The sequence below is a fragment of the Triturus cristatus genome, chromosome 5_1, assembly GCF_964204655.1.
Source record: "Triturus cristatus chromosome 5_1, aTriCri1.1, whole genome shotgun sequence".
NCBI classification, from domain to species: Eukaryota; Metazoa; Chordata; class Amphibia; order Caudata; family Salamandridae; genus Triturus; species Triturus cristatus.
In genome coordinates, this window is record NC_140587.1 from 47,592,156 (window position 1) to 47,604,243 (window position 12,088).

At 45.3% G+C, this 12,088-nt stretch overlaps 1 protein-coding gene across 6 annotated transcripts in view; it reads right to left on the reverse strand.

Moving 5' to 3' along the window:
* ADCK5 (aarF domain containing kinase 5) overlaps positions 1 to 12,088 on the reverse strand; it is a 311,405-nt gene that overhangs the window by 25,356 nt on the left and 273,961 nt on the right. For all 6 annotated transcript variants that reach the window (XM_085604359.1, XM_085604361.1, XM_085604360.1 and 3 more), the window contains 2 exons: positions 4,391 to 4,643; positions 3,097 to 3,204 (listed from right to left, as the gene is read on the reverse strand). In XM_085604359.1, the coding sequence (XP_085460485.1) occupies positions 3,097 to 3,204; positions 4,391 to 4,643 (361 nt within the window). The remainder of the gene's footprint in view (positions 1 to 3,096; positions 3,205 to 4,390; positions 4,644 to 12,088) is intronic.

Genomic DNA, 12,088 nt, shown 5'->3' on the forward strand with positions numbered 1-12,088 from the left:
CCTGGGTAGAATGAATTACATGAGAAAGCCACAGTAAGTTCACATGGGTGCCCCTCTCCGACATGAATCCACATTGGTCATTATGCACCAAGCGTGTGACTGCATGGCCCAGACGCATTGCAAGTGCTTTCGATAGCCACGTATGTCCACATTAAGCATGGATAATGGTTGGTATGACCTGGGGTCCCTCTGGTCTTTACCAGGCTTAAGAAGCATTATTATCAGAGCTTCTTGCATGTTGATTGGTAGAGTACTGCTCGATTCTGCCTCCTAGGGAGTTTTCAGGAGCCTAGGGAGTAAATAAGCGACGTCTGTTAAGATTCTATTGGGAGGCAGTCCAGTCCCAGGCACTTCCCACGAGCTGCGTCTTGGAGGGCCTTCTGTAATTCTTTCAGTCCTATCTCCTTTAGGCTGTCCTTTTGGTCCACCAATAGTCTAGAGACCGTGACCCATTCAAGAATGCCCCAAGCCATGCAGCGCGTCTCTCAAAGGGGCCTCATACACCTTTGCCAATTGGTTTACGTATTTACAACAGTTATCGTGTATAGGGAGATCACTGCGTACAGTCTCTATTGTTGCAGTCCTTATTGTATTTAGTCTAGTGCAGTTTTCACATAGGGCATAGAATACAGTTTTTCCTTTTTTTCTGATTTAAAGCACACTCAGACCAAGAAATTCACAGTGAATGGGGTGGGAGGGAGTCATTTAACATTGCATCCGAATAAGAGTCTTGCCTATGCCTCCATTCTCAACCTGAGTAAAACCCAAACAGGTAAAAAGACTTCTTTGGTGTTCAGGAAGGAGGGCGATGCATTGAATCGGTATTGTTCTTTATGTGGGGCCACTGACCCGGAAGACGGGGCGCATCAGTCAGGTTGACCCTCGGTCTCAAATTTCTATATGATCCCCCCATAAACTTGATGCCTGCCACTGTCTCAGCCCCCACCTTCAGAGGGTAACTGCAGAAGGTGTTACTGATGTCTTTTCCACCCAAAAACTTTTTACCCTCAGCCCTCTTATTTATTTAATTTAGTGCAGCCCCAGCTCACACATGGGATCCGTCTAAAGTATTTATATAAGCCTGTGCACCGGTTGACCATGGATGGCACAAAAATGTGTGCCAGGGGTCCTGCCCACAACTGCCAGAAGGGTTCATACTTGGCACAGGGAGTGACATGTGGACTAAGTCAATCTAGCACATGGTGCAGTCCAACATTTCTAGCATTTTAAATCTTCATCTACAAATGATGCTACAGGCAGTAATGTGCTCTATGCAGTTTCCTTTTTTCTTCATCATCATCCTAACGTGACAAACAAATTATGGAATCTGCCCAGATCATTTAAATACATAAAAAAATTCAGGCAGCGGACAAGCACTACACTTCTTAACAAAGTTTCTAACAAAGAAGATCCCACCCTGAACACCATAAGGAACACAAACATGTGGTTTCAGCTCTGCCGGCGTATTAAGGACACGAACCACAGTCTTCATCAGTGCCTTCAGCGCCAGACGACTAGTGTCAATCAATGAGGAAGGCCCAAAGACCACTCCCATGGTGTTTATTGTGGACCACGGCACTGCCAAGGAGTGAGTCAGTTGAGCAATTTATTGAAGAGGCTTTGGTGCTCAGATTTTACGGTGTCCTAGTGGTACTTTTGAGCCCAGATGACACTGGAAGGAACATCTAGTCTTGCTGGGCTGGGGATAAACATCATGGTGTGAGTTTTTCAGTGTTTAAGGCTGACATTTTACCAGAACAGAGAGCGAAGGGATTTTGTCTGCAAATAAGTGGATTTTAGGTCCTAATTGAAGGTAAGGTTCGTCAGAACAGTCGTCAAGAGAACTGAACTTTTACGAATGTTCAAAGTGATCCAATTGCAGAAGTGGGCAGTGCTTCTCCAATACAGCTGAGGACCCCTCGCATGAAAAGGAGAGGAGATCTTTGTTCCAGCTTGTCTAGCTCTAGGCTCAGTGGTGCCATTTTGTAAAGCATGGAACTCTTCCTGCTCTGCAGTCTGTGGTTTCAAACACAGCCTTCCCTGAACTCCACGACTTCAGTGTATTCTTTAAGTAGTGCCCGAGACCAGCCCCTTCATCCAAGTCAGAGGAGGGATTCGGAAACTTTAAACATCCTTTACCACACGGTAGTGGAGTACACAAACTCTAAGGAGCTGCATTTGTTGAGGTCACGGCTCCCAACCTGGACACTACATACTCCTGCTTCGCAGTTCTGAGACCAACATGCATCATTTGAATGCAACAAAACGAAAAAGTTCAAAATGCATCTAAAAAAAAAAGGTACCTAGGCTGCCAGGAGATGTCACAACAAGATTAACTATATATTTAAGAAAGGTGTCTACCCTGCCATCAAAGACGATGGAACAACAAAGAGGATGCAGATGCTGTGAAACTCCTATGCAAACTTTTCAGTTGCCAGGCAACACATTGATCTAGTTCATAAGATGACAGTACAATAAGAAGTTATCCACTCACATTATTATTAGCAAAAACCATGTGATCACTCCTATCTGCCTCTCCCCGCCTCTCCCTTTAAACAGCAAAAGCCCATAGCTGAAAGACTAAGGCCCTGATAGGACTAGGCTAGAATTTGGTGAAGGGACACCGTAAGCCAGAATCTCTGATTGCAGCCAAGATAAGTAGCCCCTCAACCCCTCAAGAATGGGACTAGCAACTCCGACCCGGAGATATCGGGCCTATACCAGATGGTTGGGTGAACGGCGGTGTGGGGCATGCTTCTGTCTGTCCAAGGGGAGCCCTGTCTGCTGCCCCCGGGCAGCTGTAGGAGCTGAACTTCACTGATGCCCACACCTGATTTTCCTCCAGCATCAAAGACAGGCCCAGTGTCTCTAGAAGCATGATTATCTCGGGGCCGGAGAGACTTGTATCTGCAAATTGAAGGATTTCTCAAGAGTTATCGCTGCAAGTGAAATACCCCAAGTTATAATCCGGGCCCGAGAGTGCAGGGTTACTGCTTCAGCTGAGGGCACCAGGATTATCTGATGCACGGTTACATTTGAATAGTGTTCCTTTGACTCAGGTGGTCCCAAGGAGAGTGATTCGCACATGACTCTTACCTCAATGCAAATTCAAACTTCAGACTCTCCCACACCATCTTGAACCAACGGTAGACGCTGGCACCAGGCATTTTCTCCCCGACAATCCTACTCCAGCCTCTGACAGCGCTGAAATGACAAGTCAAGAGATGTTTAGGATTTTTGGTTTGCAATTCCTCAGACTTGAGACCAGTCCAGGATTGCACAGCGCTGTGCTCACAGTGCCGCCCATTCATTACAGACCCATCTCTAGTCTTTCATTACACGTCCATCCTCAAGGATTCTGTTCGACCCTTTCAGTGGACGGACAGCACCTTGCGGATTTTATAAAACCAGTTTGTTGCGTGGCAGATCCATAAAGATTCAGTCGTATGCATTCACGGGATGTGCAGCACATTCCATCTCACCTCCAGATTATAAAGCATTCAACCCAGGTTCAACCCATCGCTGCTCGTCCAACAGATCACTGATTTTATACCATGCATGGACTGAACGTCCGGCCGTCAGAGTCCTTACATCCCAGGTTACATGGAAAGAACAACTCATCGCAGACTTCACTGTCGCCTTTTAATACATTTCAATCGCTCTAAGAGTTCACGGCCAGGTGATTGATGGTCCAACCCATCACAGATTCTACACCATCTATTACCCACACAGTTAGCTCCTCACTGTACAACCAACCAATGAAAGGCTCTACACTACCTCCTCAACGCACTTCCAGCCCACTAAAGGTTCTTTCCTACCTATTCACTGGCTCGACAGCACATGATCAAAACATAATTACACTACCAACACAGGAATGATTTTACACCACCTCCTGACTGAAGTTCCACAATCATGGAACCTGCCGTGATGTGTATACTGCACAGACGACGCAGTAAGGATTCTACACCACCCACTGATTGCTGTCCGACCGCTTACCTCTACTCCAACCCATCAAGCACTATGTCCAACTCGATCACTAGGAGAACGTAACTTAACACCATCTGCTCATTGTACTTTCAATGAGGTAAGGATCCTACCCCATCATCTCGCTACAAGACCAACCAGGTAGCCATACTACATAACATGTTGTAGAACAGCCAACGCATCAAGGATTCTACACTACTGTTCACATCATGCACACCCCACCAGTACCCTACACCGCCTGCACTCATCATTCCTAAGTCAGTGGCTCACTGGTCTTTCAACCCACAATACAACATCTGACAAGTTGTCCTTTCTTGAAATAACTCTATTTTGTTCAAACCCTCCTTCGGGATTGGATTGTCAGGTGAATATTGCACCTCTGCTGTGAATTCGGAGCCGGACTCGCCTCTTTGCCATGATGAAGTATCTGTCCACAGGAGCCCCCAGCGTGATGTTGATGCTGCGCACAGTGTTGATGTTCCGGAAGACCAGCAGCATGGGCCTTGGAAGGTCCTTCAGCACCTGCATGATCCTGTCGAAGTGCTCCGCAGCCATGGCCTGCATGTACTTGGTCTCTTCGCGTGTCAGGACATTGGAGAATGTGAAGTCCTTCATGCTGATGGGCCGCTGCATCAAGATTTCACAGAAGAGAAAGTAATCTGTGGTAGGAAATACAGAGCGGGTTACATGGGCAGCATATCAGGTCCATATTTGAAGGACAGAGCAGGAAGAAGCAAGCATTAGAGAGGTCTCCTGCACTGTCATGAAGATGGTGACAAGAAGGGCAGGTAAGAGAAGTGTATGTTGGTGGTCTCAGTATAGCGAAAAGCAGCAGAGCACTGCATATGGTCGAAGGCAAAGACAAAATCAATGAGCTATTGGAGGGGCAAATGGGTTCTAGGACCTGAAAAGATTGGTTCCTTCTTTGTCATGACACAGTGCTCTTTAAAGAGGTGCATCTTCAGCTCTTTGATGAACTGAAGCAGGCTTCAGGCGATGCTGATGGACTCGTGGATGTCATTCAGGAACATTGTGGGCTTTTTCTGTTCGAGTGATCCATGCTGACTGACTTGTTCTTGGGTACTTAGGAGGGCTTGCAGATTGATCCATTAAAACTAGGGAAAATAGTGGCAGATCATGGAAAAAAGGGGTGGATTGCTCATTCTACTGCTGCTGGGTGAAAGGAAAAGAGGTGATTGGAGCTGTGAAAGAGTGCTGGACGATTAGCGCACCTATGGTAGGCAGAGAAAGGTTACACTGGATAATCTGAAAATAAACTGTGCATAGTGGTCGTAAATTACAAGGTTAGGAGTGACGAGAGTTGTCCTGGAGAGCGGAAGGGCTCTGTGGCTGGCCTTACTGTCTATCAGAAGAACCTGATGGGTAGAAAGTCTTAATGACTGATGGCAGAATAAAGTTGACCCAAGAAGACCAAGGTCCTGATCCCAAAAACCTTTTGCTGCTGTTCTCTACCATGCTGCATCCGGACCACTCATGGTTAAGCCCCAGAGATCCACCAGACATACTCAGAAGGCTCCCCAACTTTCTGGACCAACCATGGAAAACGACTGCGTCATTTCAGTTGACCTTTTAGATGCAGAGAAGGCCTTAAGGTCCATAGGATGACTTTCTCCTGCCAGCCCTGGAGAAGATGAGCTTTAGCCTCCGGTATGGGGCGCCCTGGTGTACACAGAACCGATGGCATTGGTCAGGGTCAATGGTATACTGTATCTTAATTTAACAATGGAAAGAGTGTCTAACGAGGCAGGGCTCTCCACTCTCCTTGATCCTTTAACCTATCCCTGAAGCCAAAGACCTGCTGGGTGAGAGACAAACTGCTTGTCGGTGGACTCAGACAGTCTGATGGTGGAAATTAGAGGATTTCAGTTCATGTTAATGACCTGGTTTATGTAGGAGATGCCTGGCCATTTGATACTCCATCTGGACACCTCATAAACTGGACAAAGACAGTATTATTCCACATAGGTACTTAAGTTAACCTCTTCAATGGAAACCTGAAGAATATCACACCAAGGGGTAGCTGTCAAATGGACCAGTGCTAGAAACTCCTTGCAGGTGTAGCTCAAACTGTGGGAATTTGGCCAGCAGTTCCGGCTGTGGCGCGGGGTGTTGACGAGGCCAGACAGGCTTGTTTTGCACGCCGCCGGTGTGTCAACTGCGCGGACCCAAAGAACAGCTGTTAAAATAGTGCAGGGATGAAAGCCCATGATATCCGGGTACCGCAACAACAAGACTGAGGAGCAAACAGAGGAGTGAAAATAGCCACTGACATAAGCTCAGACACAACAATAAAGTGCAGCAGTGCAATTTAAACGAAGAATTTGATCAAGAATATTGACTTAGCCCCGGGGTCAGCTCTATGGTCTCTCGGTTTGCGGTCTAGGGAAAGTTGGAGAAAGACGAAAGACTGAACTCTGAGAAGAGACAGTCACACACCCGAGGAAGGGGCCACATCTAGGCTAGGCTCAGATGACTCCAGCTGTGATGAGGTTTCAGGAGGGCACTCTCCTTAATATTGTGTCGGAATGTGGGCCTTCTTGGCGAGCTATTGGTAAGCGGACTGCAATTCCGTAGAAGGAAATGGTCTTGGCACCCCAGGTGGCAGTGTCTGGTATATTGGGTATTTTAAACTTGCAGATGACTCAATTTTGTATGGGGGATTCAGGCATGAACAGGTATTCAGCCTAATTAAGAGCTCTGTACAAGGGATGTAGTTGAGCCCTGCAAGTTGATTTAAGATCCGGGGACCCTGGGTAGCGTACAATGGCTAATAACCATTATAAAATGACAAATGCGGACTGTACCGTGTTTTGCTTTGCATGTATTTTCTTAAGCTCTTTGTGGTTACTACTTCGCCTTCTTGTGCGTTATAAAAATACTAACAAAAATATTTATATAATGCAAGGCCATTGTCATACTTCCTAATGAGCAGAAAGTTATGGAAATAAGTCGTAGAGGACACCGGTGACACAATGAGCGGTGCGTAGGCTTGTCTGAAGCATAGGTGCTGGAAGTCGGAATGTGGAAGTTGCTAAAGCACCCCCAAAAATAACTGCTGGATTTTCGAAGGTGAAGAAGCAATAAAGATGCCCTTAAAATTTTGCTGTTACCTTATCACATATGCTGTAGGTTCAAAGACAGAGTTCAAATGTCATGCTGTGTCTCATGACAAATTGCAGTTTGTTCCTTTAACATGGAAACTGCGGTTTACTTTTCTTTCTCGGACTTCAAAATGAGAGCCAGTCCTGTGAGTGGGGAAGGCTACAGCATATCATTTTTCCTAACACACACCACCTCCTACACGGGTACAAGTACTGTACATATATTTCAAAATATATAGGAAGTGAGGAAATCACAAATAAAGCTTTTTTTATATAATTCTGAAATGTGATGGAAGGAAAATGCTACTTACCCAGTATGCATAATGTCTTGGCATATAGAGCTGTAGAGTCATATGCTATGCATAGATCGCCATCTAATGTTGGGTCCGGATGTTTGCACTTTGTTTTTCTTCGAAGAGGTCTTTCCAGTCACAAGGTAGGTGACCTCCTTTCGGTGATAGTGCGCATGGGCATCGACTCTATTGTTAGATTGTTTTACCGCAGAGGGTGATAATGGAGTTAGTAAGAGTAGTAAAAGGAGACGTCCATGAATGCATGTATCTAAGTAAGATGTTACTGCAACAGGTATAGGTATCCAGGGAGGCCGGTGGGCGCATATGGCTCTACAGCTCTATATGCCAAGAACAGAAGCATGCTGGGTAAGTAGCATTTTCCGTTTGAGGCATATGAGCTGTAGATCATATGCTATGCATAAACTATAGCAGTTCTCTCCCAAAGCGGCGGCTAACCTGTATCTGTTGCAGTGGTCTGAAATAGTGTACGTAAAACTGCCTGTCCCACTCTAGCTTGTTGTGTTGCTAACACATCTACACAATAGTGTGTTGTGAATGTGTGAAGTGTAGACCATGATGGAGCTTTGCATATGTCATCTGTGGGTAGATTTCCTAAGAATGCCATAGAAGCCCTCAGTTTGCATGTAGAGCGTGCTCTAGGGGGAACTGTTGACGTTCGTTTAGCTTTTGCATAGCATATTTGAATGCTCTTGACTATCGACTTTGCAATACCAGATTTTGATATGGGATTGCCTTAGTGTGGTGGAGTAAAAGAAACAAAAAGTTGATTTGTTTTACGGAAAGGTTTTGTCCTTTCTATGTAATAAGAAAACGCTGTCTTCACATCTAATGTGTATAGGGCACGTTCTGCCACTGAATCTGGTTGAAGGAAGAACACAGGTAACTCAACAGATTGATTGATATGAAAAGAAGAAATAACTTTAGGAAGAAATTTCGGATTAGTCAGAAGAACCACTTTATTTTGATGCATTTGTAACAAGCATTTGCAATGCAATAGGTCTTGCATTTACGCGAGTTTGAGCTATTGACATTGCAAATTGCAATGCCTTTTATTTGTTTTTAAAACTAAATTAAAAGGCAGTCTCCATGGCTTGCTTGTGTTTCTGCGTTTAAAAGGCTTGGCGGGCAACATAAAAGAGGGACTCGGGGGAATGGCTGACTGGTAGGCGGAAATAAATATCCATCTTGGAATGTGCCATTCACTTACAAAAAGACAGGAGTATTATGTACTTACTAAACTATTTTGCAGCATTAACATCACAAAAAGCACTAACAACACTTTAAAAAAAAGTTAATATCTCAACATTTTAATTCTCTAAAAACATGTATTGTGACGCATATGAAGGATTAGGAAATACTTTTTTTTTTAACTAACTGCCGTCTGCTGGAAGAAATAGAGAGTTTGTTTTGTTTTTGGAAGAAAATCCGTGATCATTCATGGTCTTTACACTCGCGTCAAACTTGGAACGAGTTTCTTTGTCAAGGTGGGCGCCGTCTGGCTCATTCAGTTGGTGATTGGACAGTGCACTGTCCAATTATTTGCTCTGCTTTTTCTGCCGTCCCACTTGGACGGCCTCACCTGCTAAAAGGTTTCTTGTCTTTATGGGGCCATGTGTTTGGCCTCATAAAGATAAGAAACCTTTTGCGACGAACGCAAAGCAGGCGAGGCCGTCCAAATGGGACGGCCAAAAAAGCCGAGTGAATACGTCACAAGGAGCTCTTTTCCAATGGCTGACCACCGTTTACCATAAACTGTGACGCCAGCCAATGGAAAAGAGGGGCGGGAATTAAAGCCCCTTACAGAAAATACTCATAAATTAAGTTAATGCCTGAAGTTCACCCACTCTTCTGAGTGATGTGATAGCAACAAGGAAAGTAGATATCCATGTGAGAAATTGCAGTTCACATTTGTGCAATGGCTCAAAGGGTGGACCCATTAGTCTGGTGAGAACAATGTTGAGATTCCATACTGGAGCAGGTGGACGTCTCAGGGGAATGACTCTTTTGAGTCCCTCCATAAAGGCTTTGATAACAGGCACTCTAAAAAGGGATAGATGTTGTCTATTCTGGAGGTATGCAGCTATTGCAGCCAAATGTAAGCGTATGGAAGTGTACGCTAAATTGGAACCTTGTAGATGTAACAAATAACATATGTTTTGTACAGAAGCATCAAGCGGGTAGATGTGGTTGTTATTACAGTATATCACAAACTGCTTCCACTTTGCTACATAGCAGGCTCTCGTGGTAGGATGTCTAGCCTCTTTGATAATATTCATGCAGTCTGGCGGTAGATTAAGATAGCCAAACTCTAAGACTTCAGGAGCCAGATCGCCAGATTGAGTTGACTGGGGTCTGGCTGACTTATGTCTCCATGTCTCTGTGTGAGAAGATTGGGTGTAAGACGTAGTTTTTGATGAGGAACTACAGAGAGTTCCAATAGGGTTGTGAACCATGTGGAAGCAACTAGTATTAGTGTCAAGGACGCTTCGTTGAGTTTCCGAACCACTAATGGAATGAGTAGGAGAGATGGAAAAGCATAAGCAAATATCTGACCAATTCATCTATTGTGCCTTGCCTTTGGACAATGGGTGTGAATACCTGGACGTGAAGTTTGGGCAATTTGCGCTTTGGTATGGGGCGAACAGGTCTATGTGAGGGTCTCCCCAACGTTGAAAGTATGGAAGGAGGACCTCAGGGTGGAGTTCCCATATATGTATTTGCCGTCTCTGCCTGCTGAAGAGATCTGCAATCTGGGATTTGACTCCTGGGAGCTGTTCCGCTAGGAGATAAAGTTTGTGGTGAATGGCCCACCTCGAGACGTCTTGGGCTAAGTGGGACAGTTGGAGAGGGTGTCCCCCCCCCGCCTGTTTTTGTATGTAGTACATGGCTGTCATGTTGTCTGTACGAATTAGGACAGCTTTGCCCTGTAGTTGAGTTTAAAATGCCTCGAGTGCTAGAAATATTGCAAGCAGCTCTAGGTGGTTGATGTGGAGCAACTTTTGTTGTTGGCTTCACAAGCCTTGCACTGTGTGCTGTTGTAGATGAGCTCCCCAGCCAGTGAGGGACGCATCCGCTGTCAGCACTATCTGTGGAACCGGGTCTATGAACGGCCGTCCTTTTGATACATTTTGTGTGTTCCACCACTGCAGAGAGCGATGAGTATGGCCGCCTACCAACACTAGATCGGTCAATAGACCTTGTGACTGGTTCCACTGACTGGCTAAGCATTCTAGAATTGGACACATGTGCAGTCTGGCATGGGGAACGATCATGATGCAGGATGACATCATTCCAAGTAGCGGCATGTAAAGTCGAGCTGGAATCCAATGGTTGGATTGAAAGCAAAGAACTAAAGCCTGAATATTTCAAATTCTGGCTGAGCTGGGAAAAGCTAGAGTTTTTTGAGTATTTATTGTGGCTCCTAGGTAGTCCTTTGTATTGGTTGGTTGGAGATGTGACTTTGGTACATTGATTGTGAACCCTAGTTGATGCAGTAACCGGATTGCCTTGAAAGTGTGCTGCAGACATTGCTAGTATGTGTTGGCCTTGATGAGAAGTACAGGAAGACGTGGATACTTTGTCTTTTTAGGTGAGCAGCTACTTCGGCCAGACACTTTGTGAAGACTCTGGGGGCGGTGGTGACACCGAATGGGAGTACCCCGAAATGACAGTGTTTACCCGCTACCACAAACCTGAGGAATTTGCAATGAGCAGGGTGAACTGGTATATGAAATTAGGCGTCTTTTAGATCTATAATAGATAGAAAGTCGCCTTTCTGTAACAGAGGAAGTACCTGTTGAAGTGTCACCATCTGGAAATGGTCCGACTGAATGTACCGGTTGAGTTCTCTGAGATCTAAAATTGGTCTGAGAGAACAGTCTTTTTGGGTAATTAGGCAATAAAAGGAGTATACGCCCAACCCGTGATGTTTGAGTGGAACAGGCTCTATAGCCCGTTTAAGAAGCAGAGACTGAATCTCTTGTTTGAGGAGGTATAGATGGTCTGGTGATAGTTTGTGGGGCTTTGGTGGAATATTTCGAGGCGTGTTGATAAATTCCAGGCAGTAACCAGAACGGATCATTTGTACCCAATAGTCTGTTGTTATTGATTGCCTCATTGGTACCGACAGGTGTTGAGTGGTCGGGGTGAAGTGAAGGCAAGTCACTGCTTTGTGTTAGTGAGGGAGTTGCATGTGTTTGAACCCTGGTCCCTGCCCATACCGTTGTCACCCCTGTAACCTCCCCTTAAATAACCCCTAGAGGGAGAGGGTTGGTTATTGCCCTTATAGGTGGAGGTGGCTTCTGATGAGGTATTTTAGGAACCTCCTCTGGAAAAAAAGCATCGAAAGGAAGCACGACCCTGTGTGGACTGAAGGGCTCCCATAGATTTGGCTACTTCAGTATCTTTCTTCATTTTCTCAAGTGCAGAATCCATCACTGGGCCAAACAGATGTTCCTTTTCAAATGGGGTATTTAAAATGGAGGTTTGAAACTCAGGTTTAAAACCAGATAAGGACACTAGTATTTATAGCTCTAGCAGCAGTGTCTGCGGCATCTAGAGAGCATCTTATTTGATAGTTGCCCTTCATGAACCAGATCTTGAGCTTTTGATTTGTGTTCCGGGGTAAATATTGGATCAGTTGTTCCATTTCATCCCAGTGTGCACGGT